Genomic DNA, 20,776 nt, shown 5'->3' on the forward strand with positions numbered 1-20,776 from the left:
CAAATCCGGTTCATCCCAAATATATTGCTTCACTTGGGCCATGAACTGTTGTCTTCTTTTCTTCACCCAATGACTTGGAATAGACCCCGTTGCTAAATAATTCACAAAGTGAGCATACCACGGTGTAATCGACACGGCTAACAATTGTTCATCGGGAAACCGTTCGTTTATCTCTATCGGGTCATCAACGCCCTCCAATGGAATTCGGGAAAGGTGATCCGCCACTACATTCTCACATCCTTTTTTATCCCGAACTTCTAAATCGAACTCTTGCAAAAGCAATACCCATCTAATTAACCGTGCTTTTGCATCCTTCTTCTCCATCAAATATCGAACCGCGCTATGGTCCGAATAAACAATCACCTTACTCCCCTAAATATACGAGCGAAACTTATCCAAAGCATACACCACCGCAAGCAATTCTTTTTCGGTGGTTGTATAATTAAGTTGGGCTTTGGATAAAGTTTTACTCGCATAATAAATGACCACCGGTTTTTTATCAACTCGTTGACCCAATACCGCTCCGATAGTAGTATCACTAATTTTTATCAAACATGATCTCAAAAGGCTTTGACCAATCCGGTGGTTGTAGAATGGGAGATTTCACCAATTGTTCCTTCAAAACATTAAATGCTGGCACACACTCATTAGTAAAATCAAAAGGAGCATATTTTAATAATAAATTACATAAAGGTTTTGTGATAACACTAAATCCTTTAATAAATCTTCTATAAAAACCCACATGCCCCAAAAATGACCTTACCCCTTTAATGTTTTTAGGTGGAGGTAAAGATGATATTACCCGAACCTTTGCCTTATCCACTTCCATTCCCCTTTTCGAAATCACGTGACCCAACACGATACCCTCTTGCACCATGAAGTGACTTTTCTCCCAACTTAGAACTAAATTTGTCTCAACACACCTTTTTAAAACTTTTCTAATTCATTGAGACAATTTTCATAAGTTGGGCCAAAAATGGAAAAGTCATCCATAAATACCTCGAGTGATTCCCCGACCATATCCGAAAAAATACTCATCATACAACGTTGGAATGTGGTCGGGGCATTACACAATCCGAATGGCATTCGCCGAAAAGCAAAAGTGCCATACGGACAGGTGAAAGTGGTCTTATGTTGGTCCTCCAGGTGAATGGCAATTTGGTTATAACCCGAGTACCCATCCAAAAAACAGTAATACTTTTGACCCGATAATTTTTCAATGATTTGGTCAATAAAAGGTAATGGAAAATGATCTTTAGATGTAGCGGCATTTAATTTACGATAATCAATGCAAACTCGCCACCAGGTTACCAAACGGGTGGTGATTTGTTCACCGCTTTCATATTTAATTACCTGTATACCTGCTTTTTTTGGTACCACCTGTGTAGGACTTACCCATGCGCTATCCGAGATGGGATAGATGATTCCCGCATCCAACCACTTTATTACCTCTTTCTTCACAACTTTTCTCAAATTAGGGTTCAACCTTCTTTGAGTCTCTTGGGTTGGTTTTGCCTCCTCGTTGGTGATGATTTTGTGCATAACTATAGATGGACTAATGCCTTTTAAATCGGCAATTGTCCATCCTATGGCCGCTTTATTCGTCTTCAACACCTTCAACAATTGTTGTTCTTGGGCCTCTTCCAAATTAGATGCAACAATGACCGGTAATGTGTCATTATCCCCCAAAAACGCATACTTCAAGTGGCTTGGTAAATCCTTCAATTCTAACTTTGGTGGACTTTCCAATGACGGTTTTGTACCCGAATCAATCACAGCTGGCAAACTTTCAATTTGATGAGCCCATGGTGGTCGTCCTTCTTTAACCACCAACACGTCTTGATTTTTCTCTTCCATCCTCAATGCACAAAGATGTACCTGTTTAGAAAAATCACAAACACATGCTTCCAAAGCATCATCCTCATAATCGTGTGGTTCACACGTGTCAACAATATCTGCCATGAAACACTCATCACCACATAAAGCATTAGATCCGTTAGTGAACATATTTAATCTCATTTTCCGATTTCCAAAAGCCATATCAACTGTGGCCGATCGACAGTCAATAATAGCATGAGCGGCGTTTAAAAACGGTCGACCCAATATAACATTTTATTGTTGGGTCAAATCAACCGATGAGTAGTCTAAGACTAAAAAGTCAACCGGATAGTAAAATTCTTCAACTTTTACTATCGCGTCCCGCACAATTCCTCGGGGAAGTTTATGAGACAAATCGGCTAACACAACCGTTGTCTCGACTCGTTTTAAAGGACCAAAATCATATTGGTCATATAAACCCCCCGGAAGAATACTTACTCCGGCCCCAAGATCTAGTAACACCTTAGACATTTGAAAATCGCCTACTTGAATGTTAATTAAAGGCGTTCCCGGATCTTGAAGCTTAGGAGAAAGATCTCCTTTTAAAACAGCACTCACCTGCTCGGTTAAATCCACTCGTAGAGGCACTTTTTGTTGCCTCTTTTGAGTGCACAATTCTTTCAAAAATTTTGCATATGCGGGTACTTGCTTAATTGCCTCAAGTAGAGGTAAATTTACCTTTACTTGTTTAAAAAATTCCCACATCTCTTCTTTCTGAGGACCTCTTCTGGAAATTATATTTTTCTTACCCGAGTCAAGTAAAGCCGAAGGAAATTGAACCACCTTTGGTTCTACTTCCTTATTTTCATCGTTTACATTTGAAGTTTGACCCGGATTTTTTAACCGTTTTTCAAAAGTGAAATGTTTAGTGGGTTTATTACTTTCAATTTCATCATCACTTTCATTACCCGTAATATCCTCAACTTCCCCATCAACCACACCCGGTGATAAATATTTTTTTATATTCTTTACCACTTCTTAAAACACTAACGTGATTAATAGGAACATTACGAGAAGAGTTATGAGAAGGATTTACCTTTGTGTCGCTTGGCAATTGACCTTTATTCTTCTTCAACTCGGACACTTCAGTTGCGAGTTGACCCATTTGTGTAGTCAAAGATTGGATGGCCTTATCTCTTACTTCATCCTTTTGCATACGCGCCTCATCAAGTTGATTTATTCGTTGCATGTCTTGTTGCATCAACTTCAACATGTCCATAACCTCATTACCACTTGATGAACTTTGACCCGTTGACCCACCTTGACCGCCTTGACCGCCACCCCCTTGACCTTGAAATCCTTGATTATTCCCTCCATGATAATTACCTTGGTTATTATATTGTTGATGAGGGACATAATTTCTTTGACTTCCTTGAAAATTCGGGTTAGATTGAGTGGTCGGATTTCCATTATGAAAATTCGGGTGATTTCTTAACCCGGGGTGGTAGGTGTTGGAGTTCATGTTGTAATTTCTACCACCTCCCCTTGAAGTGCATTTACCTCTTCTACCGGCGCTTGACCTACCGTACATACCTCCGTTTCATGACCCAATTCGTTACAATTTGTACAAACATTGATGACTTGATTAGTGGTTTGTACATTTCCTTCTTCCACGGCTTGCACTTGCAGTCTACCAATCGCCGGTCTCGCTCTTCTACCGCTTTGAGCCTTTCTCTTTAAAGTAACCACCATTTGTTCCAAATACGCCCAATCGTGTTGTTCATAATTGGTACCAAATGTACCATTAGTGATCGACCGCAAATCCCGTTCATCCTCCATACTAAAACCCTCATGAAACGCATTCAACAACTCCCATAAAGCAATACCGTGATGAGGACAATTCTTGATCATCATATTGAATCTCTCAAATGCTTCATGAAACATTTCCCCCGATTGTTGTTGGAAGGTTCTCAGACTTCTTCTCGCATCATTGGTCTTTTGGGCCGTGTAAAATTCTTCTAAAAATCTTTGTTGATCTCGGCCCAAGTATAAAACGACACGGAAGGCAAAGTGTAAAACCATCTCTTTGCCTTGTCTTCCAACGAAAACTGAAACAAAACCAACTTCACATCATCCGATGTAAAACCTTGACCCCCAATTGTGTTGCAAATGGAGTCATATGCCTCCAAATGGAAGTAAGGTTCCTCTGTTGCTAGACCTTTATACTTCGGAAGACTTTGAAGGGAATTGGTTCTTACTTCAAATGTCCTCCCTTGATTATTGAGAGGGATAACCACCGGAGATGGATTATTAGTAATTATGGATCGGAAATGGGCTTCAATCCCCCCTTACCATCTCTCTTGCATGCCTTCTTGGTACCCCCATTGGTACTCTTGGTTGACCCATTTGCCTATAAACGGGCCTTGGTTGCACAAACTGTTGTTGAAACTGTGGTTGGGGCATTTGGGGTTGGAATTGTTGATCTTGAGGTTGCCCTTGCGGTTGTTGAACTTGATTAACAAAAACCGGTGGTTGTTGTTGAGCTTGTTGTATAACTAGCGGTTGTTGAATGGGTTGTTGGACAACAACCGGCGGTGGTTGTTGTCGATTAAGCTCTTGCACTTGTTGCGTTTGTTGCCATTGACCATAACCAAACGTTCCCGGATTTACCATTTTGCCTCCATCACCTCCCATGTAGTGACCTTCCACTTCATACCCCTCAAATTCACTATCAAACCCATATCCGTATCCGTCACCTTGTGATCCTGAATGTTGCATGAAAGGTTGGGGTTGATATTGGTAACTTGATTGTGATGGTTGAAAGGTTGGTGGTTGATATTGTTGAGATGACGATGCACCAAATGTAGGAAAAAGGTTGGTAATAGGTGGCAATGTGGATGATGTTGCATAGGTAAATTAGGCATTTATGGGTTCGGTTATGGGTTGTGGTTGGAGTTCACTTGATGTTGTAGATACATTAGTAGTGATTGGTGGATTTGGTGGATTTGGTGGAGGTGTAGTCAGGATTGTTTGACCCGAAGTGGGAAGTGGTGAATCCATGTTGTTTGATGCGGTTGGAGAACTAAGAAGCTTATTCTACCTAAGTAAGACTCGGTTTCTTCGAAGTGTTCTGTCAATCTCGGGATCAATTACTAGCCGTGATGACCTGTTAGAGCCTCTAGTATGCATACACCTGTAGGTACCTGCACACTAACACAACCAGTGTAAACCCGAAAATAACACAAAAACTACTAAAGCTAACACACGTTGCGCACCACTCCCCGGCAGCGGCGCCAAAATTTGACATGAGGTCGAAGACTCACTCAAAAATAAACCGAATACAACTAGTTAGATAGCGGTAAGCGGGTATCGAACACAGGGAGTTTGTGGAATTGTGTTACTAAGTAGTTATGAAATTTATCTATATTAAACTAAATGCAAAAATTAAATTCAATGAGTTGGTTGTTTGGTTTTGATTAACGAAAATAACTAAAACAATAAACGAGTTTTAAATAATATAAGAAAGAATGCTCTCTCCCGATTTCAGGTTTTCAATATTGATAATGTTAATGTTTACTTTTGGGAAGAACTACATAAACATAATTCATGAAAGTGAGTTTGAAAGTGATCAAAGAGGACGAAGTACTTGGATTATAAAAAACGCAAGGTTATCACTCAATAATCAATATAGTATAACTAACCCTAAATCTCTTCTACTAAATCTCGATTGCCTATGGCACCAAGAACTGATAGTCAAGAACACAATTTATACTATACTACAATTACAATGCAAACTCATAATCACCATAGCAATACAATCAATTGATCAAATTACTATCCCACAAATAACATAAACAATTCACAAATAGTCAATTGAAACCTTAAAATTCGGGAGAGAACATAAAGATGATTAGCCACACATAATTTGATTCAACATCACATCAATTAGGGTAATCATACAAATCACAAACCCAAACTAATGATAAGAATTACCAAAGTATTCTTCTTGCTCTCAAAAAGTCGCCCCTAGGTAGTTAAGAATGAAGGATAATGAAAAGACTAGCCAAAAAACTAGTAATAAAGCATAAAAATTCGGCAGTTACGACATTAACCGTGGCCCACGGTTCACACCGTGGGTCACGGTGATCTTCTGGAAATGTTGGACCGTGGCCATCAGTCTCCACCGTGGTCACGGTGTTGTTATGTTTTTATTGAACCGTGGCCCACGGTTCAACCGTGGGTCACAGTGGTAGCAACGGTGTCAGCAGAGGCCACGGTACGGTGGCCTCTGTTCAATTTTACACATCTGGACCGTGGCTCACGGTGTGGACCGTGAGCCACGGTGAACTTCAGCCACAAAACCTCATTTTCTTCACTTTTTAGCCTCTCGCACATCCTCGGTTCATTCGGTTGCCTCGGTATACACCATAATAGCCCTGGAACCTCCTTTGAACCTACAATTCACCAAAAGCACCGTAGTTATCTAATTCCACAAAATAAACAATTCAATACATGATTACTAACGGCTTTAAATCAATTAAGGGTTGTCCCATGGACCACCCGTCAATACGATATAGCGGAATAATATCATAAAGAAGTCACAACACAATCACCCTTAAGCTTCTCTTATATTGATAAAACAATGAGAGTACAAAACAGAATAACTGTCACCACTGTTGTGAAATCTAAACATGAAAGCCCTATATATAGATGAACAGTGCCAACGTATAAGTTTAAGGCACCGTATAATCTTATACGGGAGTATAAGCCTATACGCTCCTGGACTTATATGTTTCACTTTACATACTTTCATCTATTGACAGTTTAGCCCCTTACAAAATACAAATGACACATTTAACTCACTAGACCTAGCATTAGACAAAAATGCTCTAACAAATACTTTGCTTTTCCCCGCAGATTTTGTTGTTTTGGATATGGAGGCCGACGAGAGAGTTCCAATAATGTTAGGTCGTCTGTTCTTACGTACTGCTAGGGCAATCATTGAAATTTTTTTAAGGAAAGATCACGCTTAGAGCTGGCGATGATAGTGTCACTTATACTGCTAAATTCGTGAGACATCCGAGCGGTCAAAACGGTCTCATTGATCCATATCATCCAGTTTACTCGATAGTATCATTTATCCCGGACATGGATCCACGTCTTGATCACTTCCGTTCACTCAGAGTTAGTTTGAAGAAGGAGCGAGGGGTTCGCGTTCTCGAGTGATGGTGAAGTATGGTAGAGAAAGTGGTGGTGGTAAGCGAAAGTTTGAGAAAGTTCGGGGAGCTAGAAAGAAGAAAATCAAGATTGACGAATGGTCGGATCGTGATTCAGTATCTTTAAGGGCACTGGAGTTCTACCGAGATGGAGGAAGCTCCACTCGGACAGCCACGTGATTCGCATAGCATGGTTCTTGAGTGAAAACTCAAGTGTAGAGTTTGTATATTTTATCCTATTTTTCATTCTATTTTTATTGTATTTTTTCTTTGAGTAACTAACAATAGTTTTGTTTTGTGTCGTTGAGTCATTTAGAGAAATCACAACCATCATGGAGAGAGGAATCCATGAGAAGTCGGAGTTCCAGGTTGAAGAAAGATTGAATGAGCTAGAGAGACAATCCCCAATGAAAAGTTTAATGAAAAAGACAAGTGTAGGGATGGAGCAGCAGTGGAGCCGTATACTTTATGTTTATTATTTGCTGCTCATTATTCATGTTTAATTTTATATATTTGTGGGTTTATGAAATACTTTTAATGCTTAATATATATCAACTTGATAAGATATATTTCTAGATATTGTTTGTTGAATGTGTTCCGCTTACGTTCGTGTATGAGAGAAAGAGGTACTTTATGTTGAGCATGTTCATAGTTGAGGGCATTCATGGAAGAAGACTTGGCAACATATATCACACATATTACCAGCTAAGTCTTTTTCATTATCTAGCTTATTTGATTTTTATTTAGTTTTTGTTTTTAATTTTTAGGTTTTTAGTTTTTTGTAGTCCAACTTTATTTTTATTTTTATGTTAAGTCGTCCTTATCCTTGCATTGAGGACAGTGCAAAATTTAAGTGTGGGGATAGGATATTTGAGTCGTAGTTTAAATTTAACTTATATATATATATATATATATATATATATATATTGAAAAAGTTTTGAAAAACGTTCATTGAAATTTAGTTTTTTGCATTTAAATGGAAAATGATGATGATTATCGGAAATTGGTTATTCAAACTACTAATAATATGAGATAATATAAAAGAAAACACATTAAACTTGGGATGTGTCGGCAGGATCAGCCTTGAGAATGAAATGGCAATTTGATAAATGGGTAACGAATAAATATAATTTTAGTGGGTAGAGCGTTTTGTCAATGGAAAATAAGTAATAAAAAGGTCGAGCCACACTCAAGCATCAATTTTTGGTATGAATGTGAAAATATTCTGAATTTTAAATTTGAATATGTTATCATATGATGCTTGGGTAGGTTTAACGTTAGAGTTTGCCAAGTAGCCGGTGATATAAATCTTAAACCGTTTAGTTTTAGTGTTTTACACCTTATTAACATATGGTTTTATAACCTTAAATATTGTATTGATGGGATGCCTCAGGTTCAGAGACTATGTGTCTGTATGCGGTTTATCATCGGGGTATTCACATTTCTTAAGTGGATTTTTGAATATTAAAAAGCTAAAAAGAGCAAACTCGTAGTTATCTACCAACTTAAGTCATTAAACTTGATCATTACGTACTTAAAGTACAAATACACTACACACTTGATCATCCACGTTGTTAGTCATGTGGAGTCCCCTTGCTCGAGTCTCATTACCATTAAGAAACGGACCACAAGGGACACGTCACATGTAAACCTTACAGATGAGTTCGTGCAAACTCACCTATGGTGAGGGGTTCGGTGTATTGGTTGATAACGAATGTATGTCATGTTGTGGGGAACAGTAGCTAAATAATTATACCTTAATCGTATCTAATGGTTGTTTTGGTAAACTTTGATGCATAAATTTAAGTGGATAAACAATACCTTTGATCGTCTTAACTATTCATGAAAAAAAAGCAACAAAATTTTAAATATGCTAATTTGAGGTTTAAGTCAAATTGGGGTGGTCTGGTCTGATAAAAAATAAAAATAAATGGGTCTTAACTGTGAAAACCATTAAGTTATATAAATAAATAAATTGTTGGATCTTACTTGTTCCGGTAAAGATCAAGGCATGAGTTTAAGTGGACAACAATATCGGTGATCGCGGTTTTTGCGTTTTTCTGAACTTTAACATAATCTATATGTTTTTTAGACTATATTTTCCGATTTTGATTCCATTGCATTAGATTTTTTCAGGGATGAAAAAATAGTAAGTATGTGATATTTGATATACTGATAATTATATATATATTTCCCTTGTATATTCTATATAATATTTTATTAGTTTTTATTCGTTTTTAGATAAGATTTGTATACTACTAACATATTTGTGTTTTGTAGGTTCCGGAAGTTAAACGTAGTTGAAAAGGGCGAAAAACGAGTCAAAATAAGTCTAAAAGAGAAGCCGGAATGCATCAGGATTGAACCGGAAAGGAGAACCGGCCAGACCCCCCCCCCCCCCTTGGAGTAAGCCACGTCGCTAGAAACTCAATACTTGGTCGTGGGGCGCGGCCAGTCCCTGATTCCATAAAGTTTCATTTTTTGGTAAGCTTTTGGGCCCAGCTCACTGTATAAACACCCTTAACCTTAACCTGAAAATACCCTGTAGCCGCTAGACGAATTTGGAGTTTCTTGGAAGATACATTCTTGGTGGTTTTGCAAGGCAAGGAAGCATTCGGTGAACATATTTACATTCAAGTTTGAGGACTACGGGTTTTATCACATTTGATCTTCCGTTTTCATTATTTTCACCATGTTTTCTTCTGTTATTGTTTTGTTTGATTTTATGATGCTAGGCTAAACATTATAGACTGTTTAGGCTATCGATGAACCATCGTTGATGTTTTGATTTTAGTTGGATTATAACTTTTTGTTATGGTTTTATGAATCAGTAAACTATTTGATTTTATTTGATTGATGCGTATGTGTGCTTAGATTTCTATTTGCACGTTTGTTTTGGTTTACTGACTTAATTTGCTCATATAGATTTAAGTTTTGAAAAACTTTGATTTGATTCTCTCATTTAATGATTTAGATTTGACAATGAATTTGTATAAACTTTTTAGAGTATGTGTGGGATTGAGTTTGAAAACACCTTATTGGCTATTGGTCTTTTTAAAAAGCTAATAAGTTAAATGGTGTTTGACAATTACAAAAATCATTTCTATTTTAGCTTGTTGAAAGGATAAAAAACGTTTTTTAAAAGCCTCAAATACTGACTTTTCAAAATAACTTTTTAAAAAAGCCAATAAACAATTTTTAAACTTAATCTTAAACGTGCTTTTAGTTTGTAATTACCCGTTCCAAGACTGGATAAAAGAGAGAATTATGACATTTTGAAAAGGTATCCCGAGTTTTTTAATTTGTTTGAAGCCGCCCAAAATGTTAGGCTGCCACAGGATATACGTATATAATATATCTTATATCTTACAGGAAAAGAAAAGTGTTGTATATAATTTGAAGTTTGATAGGACTTTTGAAGTAGACATTCGAAGAAGCCCCTAAAGTACTTATTAGTCATTATTGCCTAGTTGGCTACTTTTCTAGGGAAATTTCTATAAATAACCATTTTAGTAGAGAAAAGGTGTCAAATAACCCAAAACCCTTACATATTTTCAAAATGGGTCATGATATTGGCACACCTTTTATCTATTTACACATCCTCAATATGCTCCATATTAGTTAATGTAGAGCATATTTTGTTGGTTTGGTGTTGAGTAATATGGCCCATATTGATCAATATGAACCATATTGATATGTAAATAAAAAAATAAAGTGTGCCAATAGACATAGTCTTTCAAAATAGCCTATTAAATTTGGATTGAGACGACGAGATCTGACGAAATTTTTAAACCAATATTAATCTAACAAGTGTAATTTTTTTTTTGAAAATCCGACGAGTCATTTGAAAATGTTGGGGGACCAGTCCATATTTTCCACTAAATGTTCTTCTAATAAAACAGTCTTATCCAACGGTTTAATAATGTTTCCTACTGTATCCCTTCAAATTCCAAAAACTTGGGAAAGTGTGCCTTCAAACTCAGTCTTTCAAGACACATTTTGGGTGAATTTGTACCAAGACCATAATTTTGTAAATATTAAGAGATCCGTCCATATTTTTTCACCAAATCTTATTCTCAAAAGTTTTCTTGTCAGACGGTTTATTTAGGTTTCTTATATGACCCCTGCCAATTTTAAACACAAGGAAAAATATGCCTTAAAATTTTGTCTTTCAAGACACTTATTTGATAATTTTGTATTAAGGGGATCATAATTTTGAAAATATTGAGGGACCCGTCCATATTTCTTCACTAAATCTTATTATTAAAGGTTGTCTTGTCAGACAGTTTATTAAGGATTCCTACCTGACCCCTACAAGTTTCAAACACATGAAAAAAATGTGTCTTTCAACTTTGTATTTCAAGACACAAATTTGTTAAATTTGTACTAAGATTACGATAATTTAGTTAATTCTTACGTGTACGTCCATATTTTACATTATATGTATAGTATCATCTTCCTCAATAATTCACATCTCTTCCACAATCAACTCTAACACTTGTTATTGAATCTAAACCATGAAGTTTAAGAGGGGATATCAAGTGGAGGTTATGAATATGGGTCTCTGGTTGAAGGTTTAGGATGGTATGAGCCGGATTGTTCATTGAAGGTTTAGGGTGATATGAAGGAGAAAGATGAAATATATATATATATATATATATATATGAAAAATAATGCAAGTAATATTCATTGGACAATCATGTAGGAGTAGACGGAATCACATAAAATATTGTCGGTGTAGACGGATTAAAAATTAATATCCTAGGTGTGGACTAGATTTCTACACATAAGAAATAAACTACTAGCTCGTTTTCTTGGTACAAATTCATCCGAAATGGTCTTGAAAGACTAAGTTTGAAGGCACAATTTCTCATGTTTTTGGAATTTGAAGGGATCCGGTAGGAAACATAATTAAACTGTCAGACAAGACTGTTTTATTAGAAGAACAATTAGTGGAAAATATGGACTGGTCCCCCAACATTTTCAAATAACTCGTTGGATTTTCAAAAAAAATTACACTTGTTAGATTTCTATTTGTTTAAAGATTTCGTCACATCTCGTCGCCTCAGTCCAAATTTAATGGGTTATTTTGAAAATATATAGATAATTTTTGGCTATTTGTCACTTTCTCTATTCTCAAAATGGTTATATAGGGAATTTTCCCTTTTTTTTATATAAAATTCGTATTTCTTACTAATTTCAATAACTGATAACTCACTAATTTAACTTACTCATTGAAGATTTAAAGCGATCTATAATTTATTGACTACTCGGTATAACTCAGATCTATACTATTTCTATAAAATATTTAAATATTTTCATCATTAATTAATCATAATTAATCTAATGGTACGCTATCTCATAAATATTTTCTTCTTTTAAAGTTAAAAAAATATTCAGTCACATGTTTTCATTTTTTGAGAACACTAATAACATATTTTATCAAGCCAAAGATGCAATTATATATTTTCACTTCCTAAAACATATATACTGAAGAGGTATGTACCCGCCTCAACACCGAGCAAGGCGGGTCAACCCACAAGATAAAGACATTATGAAGGCACAAAGCCAAAACCTATGCGCATGGCGCATACAAAACATGCTCAGGCATCATATGCCCAGGCACCACACATGCTCAGGCATCATATGCCCAGGCACACATATGCTCGCGCATCACATGTGCGCGCGGCGCATATCACATGCTCGTGCATATCACATCTGCGCATATAACATCTGCGCGTGAGAATAAAGAGAAGACCTCGCGCATCCTCAGGATTGGCGCATTTCACACATGCACATAATCGACCTCGTCCTTATCCAAATCAGGATTAGGGCAACCTTGATTGTGCACGTCAGACAACCTTCTAGAAGGTATCTTTTTAAGGAGTAAGAATATGCTGATGTTGACAGCTGCCAAATGAAAGGTCGACAACTCAGCATGACACATGTGCTACCACGTGATTACAACCAACGAGAAAGCGCCAGGTGTCCCAGAGGACACGTGGCGCAGTGCGATTGGAGGAGGCCAACGAGGCTGAGCCTAATCAGTGGAAACCCTAGCACTATAAATACAGCATCAACTCCACTTTAATGGACACATTCATACTCAATCATTGACAGTTACAGGCAGTGATATCACATTCAATCATATTGAATTACATTCACTCACAGTCAGTTATATACAAACACACATTATTATCTTCTCCTACACATACTTATTCTCACGCCGGAGGGTTACCCCAAAGAGGACCCCTCTGTCCCTTTCTGAGGGGTAAGTTAACGGCGCTGTTCATTTTGTAGGTGGAAGAACACAGATCCAGAAGAACCATCGGTGAAATAGTACAATCAAAACCCGAGGAAAGTAGATCTGCTACCAGTGAGTAGATCCACGTTTCTTCATATACTATTTAAGCTTGTTCATATAACAAGTTTGATTTTTATAAAAAGACTAGGAAGGATGATATTTTAAGGGGCATTCTACTTTACCACTTCCATCTCAAAAAACTCACATATATCTCCACCAACCTCCTATAACGATCACCATCCATCACCGCCACCACTCTGTCGCCACCGCCACCGCCTCACAAGGAAAAGTTCGTCGAGAACGATTGCCGAAAAACGGAAACCGGAAAAGCTCAATGGGAAAACAGGTGTCGGAAAAATGGTCACCATCTCCATCTATTGTGTTTTTCAACATTTTAAACACTGAAAAAATGCAACGAAAACATAATTGTATAACAAAATTTGAAACAATTTAGTAAAACACAATTTTGGTAAAACATAATTTGTAAAAAGCCACTATTTTTTTTTTATTTTATAAAGCAACTAGTGTTCTTCCTCACGCGGCAGGTCGGGAAAACCGGGCGATAGGTAAAACCCAAGCGTTGACGCGGTAAGTAGACGCGAATTCGATCGATTTCGGTTACGTGTGTTATTATACTGGAACTAAGACAAAAAAATAAAACAAAAAAAATATAAAATTTGGGATAGATGGCGTAACATCGGTCGTTAAAACTCGATCATTTGTAAAACCCGACCATCATCGTTCCCAGACGTTGAGGTGGTGACTCTAAGTGAATTTGGTCGGTTTTCGTCATGTTCATTACGGTACCGAAACTAAAAAACAAAATAAGCATTCCGTTGGTTATCGTCACGGTCTGGAACTAAAACAAGACGTGTGAGTCTACTCGAATTCGGCCGATTTCCTTCACGGTAGTGTAACTAAAACAAAATAATAAAAAGAGAACAAAATAAAATTGACATTTGATAAGCTTTCGTTATGTTTATTACAGGCCGAAACTAACAAAAAAAATGTCACCAATATGGTGCTGCAAAGTGGCCCAATGGGGGCTTTGCGGCATCAAACTTATAAATTGTTATATACTAGTATTTCTACCTGACGCGTTGCGCCGGGGTAGCCGGCAAATCCCTAGCGTTGAAACCCGGACGTTGGTAAAACCTAAGTGTTACGACAATGAATCGACACGAATTCGGTTAGTACATGCTGCGTTCGTTACGATATAGAAACCGTTGGTAAAATTTGAGCGTTAAAACCCAAAATTTTAATTCATCAAATTAACATAGAATAAAAACATTAACATATAAGAACAAATTTTATTTAAGACGGCGTTTATTTGGTTGGCAAACCCAGGCGGTGGTAAAACCCAAGCATTTTTTATCCCGGGCATTGAGGCGGTAACTTCACACAAATTCGGTCGGTTTTGATTACGTACGATACGGTACCTGAACTATAAAACAATAAATATATAAAAACTGAGGTGAACAAACGACCAATTTGGGGAGGGGGCGGGGGTCAGTAAACTTGCGCATTAGTAAAACCTGAGCGTTACCAGTCATGGGCTTTAAATAAAACCGCAAATTTACGCGAGCTCGGTCGGTTTCTTTCAGGCTTTTATAGTACCGAGATTAAAACTAAATAAGTTAACGTCTGGTCAGTTTCCATTACGTTTATTATGGTAACTAAACTAAAAAAAATTTCCAACCAGTACGGTGCCACCAAGTGGCCAATAGGCTCTTGCGGCACCAAAGTTGTCTTTTATATATATTAGTAATAGTAATAATAAAATATGGTACTCATATTAAACATAAAAAAACGTTCATTATGATAGTGCTTTTAAAAAAATGTTGTATAAAAAGTTTATGAATATTATAAATAATTGGAAAATTGACATGAGCCTTACATTAAATAGATAAAAGTCAACAAATGTGTTACCTTTTTATATTCTCTTTATTTCATTCACACTTGATTTCACTCTTAAACGAATCTCAATTATCCAAGTTCAATATCAATGAATTAAAATCTCTTTTATCATTCTCAAAAGGCCATACTTTATAATATAACCTAACACTATTCTACATATTTATTTGTTTTTATAATTACTTATTGAAAGACTATATTAACCTTTTTCTTACTAAACGATATTCTTTTTACATATTTATCGTTCGGTGATAGTTGCGCGAATAATGTGTTTGGCACCCATTTCTTGTCATGTGTCAGTTACATGCCCGGCGCTGGGTTTCTTGTTGCATGTCGATTACACGTCTGACGCCAGTTTCGCATCAGGTGATAATGATTGGTGTTAGGGATGATGGAGAACGATAGTATCAAAGAGGAACGTATTGACGATGGGAAGAATGTCGATTGAAGCAGGGTTAGGGCAGCAACGAAAAAAATTAGGAAGTATTTTAGTAAATCAAAGAAAATTAGAAAATTATAATATTAATGGTTGACCACCCTCAAATTTACAAACTTAACATTAACAATGCTCGACATACCATGAACCTACATGTCATCTATTTGACGCCTATGTACGTGCATTAGCTACTTGCTTTTTTCGTTCAGTTTGGGTATAAAAATCATCATCAAAATAGAAATCACAAAGTTCATATATTGAGATCTACTTGGGTGTTATGTGACTTCAGCGAAACTATTTTCTAACTAGAACTATTTGATAATTTTAAAACTAATTCAAACTTACAAGTTTTGAAAAAGGTGTTGATGAAAACAGTGGGTTGTGTGAAAAGTACTTGTGGAAAGAAGATTTTGTAAACTAAATCTGAAATTCTTTAAATTCGAGCTCGATTCTTCTCCACTTTCTTCAACGCAAATATGACGTTTGTTAGCAAAAAGATTCTTCAATGCGAATATGACGTTTGTTAGCGAACGATTGAACATGTTACAACATATTAACATAAAGAACAATTTGTGCAAATTGAAACCTAAAGGACTAAAACTATAACTACTCATTCCATTTTTTATATTCAAATAAAACCATGACCCTCTTTTTAACCAATTAAATTTTAAAATTTGATTTTCTTAATCCTAACGGATTTGGCTTAAAAACATAAGCTTTTGGAAACATGCAAAATGACTTGTATTTCATTACTTTTCGTGCCAAAAGGGCTCTCCCAAGTCCCAATCACATTGCGTTTCCTACAACCCCTCAAAAAACCATACCATTGGAATCTTAAGTTCAAAAGTTTAGACATTTACCATTCCAACTTGCAATGCGGGAAACTGATATCAAAACAAAAAGACAATAGTTTCAACACTTGCAAGCCACGGGAAACCAACAACTTAAACTCGCTTAGATGACCGACCACTGTAATGCTTTAGCAAGTTCACCAGAGCACACACTTAACAGGCTCCCATGCGTATTCGTAAGATCTACTTTCTTCATCACAAACTTAGCATCCGCACACAAACCATCAACAACTGATTGCATTTCAGCCCTGTTTGATGTTGGCAGCTTTGTCAGTAAACTTTCAATGCGCTGCAACTTTGAAATGATGTCACGAATCTTTGTTTTCTCATGCCGACTATGCATTTCCATATCTTCCCAATAATTCTCGACTAGTGATTTCCCTCGCTTCATATGATCCCAGTTGATGTTAGCTTTATCCCAGTCTAGCATCACCCGTAGTTCTGCCATAAGATGATGTGCCAAAGTTGTGTCGTTCGCTTTAATCTCCTGCAATGATATCATAGTAGCATTAATAGAAACAATTAGAACAATAACAATTCATTCTAAATTTAGAGTACCATACTAGCATACATGCAATTACTAGTGGTTCTCTTTAAAGAATTTTAATAGCAGTAACAAATTTTACATATTTACTTAGTAGGATCCAACACTTCTATGCATGAAACAAACTAAAAGCAAGAACAGCAGGTCAGCAGCCCTTGATGTTGAAACTGGTAGCATTATCCTTTTTTACTAGATATACGCTCAAATTTATAAATTTAGAGTCTTGTTTGTTGGATCATTGTTGAATAAACTATGAAATAAAACAAAGTTAAAACAACAGAAAGAATACACCCCTTATAAACTTTTACCAAATTAATTCATCTGTATGCCTAACAAAGCAGCCCACAACTCACGGGATACTGCTATTGACAAAACCAATGGTGCCTCGTCAGAAGGTTTATAATTCACTAAAGAGCGCTTGAAACTTCAAGACAACCTTTAATTTTTACATGTTTGGAGCTCATTCTGGAAATTATAAAAGTGCAGATCTGCTAGGAATGGTTATATATTCAGTTGTTCGTCGTGACTTTGGTGGATCAGTCACATTTATGAAGCCACCAAAGACTAACTAATGGTGTCCTGGCATACTTTACAGCCTGAGCTCTGAACCAACTTATGTCAAAAAGGCGAAAAGAACAAGGTACAAGAAAACACATGGTCAATAGGTCTCACCCTCTAATAACAACACTAAATGTAACTTAAACAATCTAGCTAAACGTTTATGATTTACTTGCATATGCTTTAGAACTATATTAAAGTGTAGCAAAGGAAGCTATCATTCATCCTAATTCCCTTTATCCCGTACAAAAACTTAAAAACCGTAAAAGAATCAGTAGTGTTCAACATTTAAAACATACACCGTATAAAGCTTCTTAGATTTGGTAAGTGATAGCAAAAAATAAATAAATAAATCAGCTCAAGGTTAGCCAAGTGAGATCAAAATCAAATCTAGCAAGAGATTCTAATTAGTAATTACTATGACATATGTTTTCCATAACTTTCTTTATAACGTAAAGCAACATTATGATGCATGGCAGATAATAATATTGTAAATACCTCACGCGTAACCAATGTGAATGAGGCACTTGGAGAACGGCCTAGCAAATAGTTTTTGACTTCATTAGACACAGCTGCTTTCGGTTCTGCTTGCATGTTCACCGGATAAATATTTAATTTCCTCAAATTAGCAAACAGAGAAGGTTGATTCGAGATTAGTTCCACTGAGGAAGAGACAACCTGCAGAATTTTTAAACAACTATTACAATAAAACATCATTACAATAAGCAGAGACATACACATAAATATAAAGCAACATAATTTTCTTGGTCAATTGTGTTTAATAAGTATAAGACATGATTGTATATTTAGTATTTTAGCATCAGATTGTTGGAGAAAATAATTTCAAATAAAGAACTAAACTAAATACCTCTAGAGTTTCCAAGTTAATGGTAAGACATTTAACTCCATGAAACTTCTGAAGTAGACCAATTATAGTATGAGCTTCTGTCTCGCGAGGTTGGCGTATACAAAGATCTACCTCTTCCAAAGAAGGTAAACTGTCAGTAGAGAACTCCAAAGAATAACCTCTTCTATATATAAAGGAGGTAAGATCAGGTGCAGAAAGATGCACCCAATCACAATTTACAATACTGAGATTCTTGAGATGAGGTGCAACCACATGAACAGAATCCAACGCCCAGTCTCCATTTTCAAGAGTCAGATTAGAAAGTCGTGGATGACAAATACTTAAACCGTTCGGCCCCGTTATCTTGCAGCCATCTAAGGTGAGATTCTTCAAGTTCGGGCACTTGGCAATGATGTTATTGTCATCATCATCCTCATCATCATCCTCATCATTACCACAATACAATGTCACATAACCGAGATGTAATGTTGTTAAGGCCGGGAGCTCCCAAGTTGTTGATGCAATCGAACAATCAACGGAACCGATTAAAGTGAGATGTGTTAGCGACCGAGAACGAAAGAGAGAAAGAGGGAATTCAATCTTCTCTTCAATCAGGCATCGAATAGCCATACGTTGAACATTGTGGGAGAACGCATAGTTCAGAACTCTTTTCGCAAATTCCCGGCTAACCTTCCCATGAAGGCTAAGCACTAGAGATTCCACTTCTATTTGAGCATCGCGGCGAGACAAAACATGTGCAACGGCTTCGGAGAATTGGGGCAACGAAGCGAAATCATCACTTGAGAAATTGAGATAAGGCATTGAAGTCCACATAAACCTCCATCTGGATGACAATAAACTAGTTTCAACAACATGTTTCATGCTAACAAAAGCTAGGATTTTATGGATAAGATTATCAGGCAAGCTGCTTAGTCGGTCGGGTTCCGCATTCATTCTCTTTGTATCACATTTAGAATCCATTTTCTTCTTCCCACTATATCTCGACACCACCATCATCATACCATCTCTTTTAATTTCAAAAGCTGCAATTTAATATGACAATATGAAGTAAAGGTCCAATTCAAAATTACTAAACATAAATCCAAAGCTTTTCAATAAAAACAAAAGAAACATAAATCCAAAACTTTAAAATCATAAAATGGAATATTAACCACAAGATTAGTACTCCAACTAGTTATGTGAACAAAAAATTTTGAGCACACGCAAAACAATATTAGCATAAACTCACCCTCATAACAAAAAAATAAAAAATTAATAAAAATAATAAAATAATAAAAAAAAATGAAGAATCAGTTCAAAGTAGCAACAATGTAAACATGAATATTTTGAGCACAGACAAACAATATTAGCATAAACTCACCCTCATAACAAAAAAAACAAATTTAAAAAATAGTTAAAAAAAAAGTAAATAATCAGTTCAAAGTAGCAACAATCCAAACATGAATATTTTTAGCGCATACAAAATAATACTATCACCCTCATAAGAAAAATAAAAAATAAGTTGAAAGTATCAACAATCTGAGCACAAGTATGATAAACAGTGACACAAGAAATCGATAGTTCAGCAGGTGAAAAGAAGACGTGTGTGAGTATGTTAGGTCTAGGGTTTGTAATGAAAAGGTACCTTTTTTAATCTTTTAAGGAAGATGAAAAGTTGGTATTGCAGGAGGCAGGATGATTCTCAATTTATACTATTGCCAAACTTACATACATTTAATGTCCATTTTATTTTCTCACTGGGTTTTTAATGCTCCCTGTTTTAGAGTATTCTCGACTTGTCCCTTAAATTTATGATGAGAATTTTGTAAAGGTCAGGCTAGACGTATTCATTGCTAAGCATATACCTTCTGAAATTTTTTTTTTCTTTAACATTTATAATTGACATATTAATCACTCTTATTTATTTTATAATTCTTTTAAAATATTAAATAAAAAATTATTAAGTTTTTTATTTTTATTTTATAGTTATTTTATATATTTTTGTTATTGATTTTATTATTTTATTTCTTTAAGATCATTATTAAAAGTTTATTTATAATTTACATGTATTAAGAAGTTTTATATGTTTTCTCTAGTTAGTTTTTTATTTTTTTTTATTAAATGTATTCAAAACAATTTGATTTTTTACCAAGTTGTATGTTATTTAACGTTTTTATTTATAGAAAATAATATGATTTTTTTATAAAAGAATGTAAGCTATCTCTTAATTTAAAAAAAAACGCTCTCCAAAAAGATAAAAATAAGTATAGACAAAAATATTTTTTTAA

The 20,776-nt window shown here is 35.8% G+C and overlaps 1 protein-coding gene across 1 annotated transcript; it reads right to left on the bottom strand.

The window, feature by feature from the left end:
• Window positions 1-16,472: 16,472 nt before the first annotated feature.
• On the bottom strand, window positions 16,473-19,442 carry LOC143595665 (F-box protein At1g60400-like). The gene is made up of 3 exons (XM_077074631.1): window positions 18,510-19,442; window positions 18,140-18,319; window positions 16,473-17,026 (listed from the first exon to the last, which is right to left on the bottom strand). Exons 1-3 carry the CDS (start codon window positions 19,440-19,442, stop codon window positions 16,643-16,645), a joined length of 1,497 nt encoding a protein of 498 aa, XP_076930746.1. The 3' UTR covers window positions 16,473-16,642.
• Window positions 19,443-20,776: the final 1,334 nt, after the last annotated feature.

Source organism: Bidens hawaiensis, unplaced genomic scaffold (assembly GCF_021521415.1).
Source record: "Bidens hawaiensis isolate Kalapana, Puna unplaced genomic scaffold, B.hawaiensis_p1.1 tig00045451_1, whole genome shotgun sequence".
Classification (NCBI taxonomy): Eukaryota; Viridiplantae; Streptophyta; class Magnoliopsida; order Asterales; family Asteraceae; genus Bidens; species Bidens hawaiensis.

Excerpts from the sequence above, each read along its gene's own strand:
- LOC143595665 (XM_077074631.1), bottom strand. The coding sequence starts at position 19,442 with ATGAATGCGGAACCCGACCGACTAAGCAGCTTGCCTGATAATCTTATC. Across the intron at positions 18,320-18,509 it reads TTAACTTGGAAACTCTAGAG|GTTGTCTCTTCCTCAGTGGA; the intron begins GTATTTAGTTTA and ends AAAATTCTGCAG. Across the intron at positions 17,027-18,139 it reads TCACATTGGTTACGCGTGAG|GAGATTAAAGCGAACGACAC; the intron begins GTATTTACAATA and ends ATATCATTGCAG.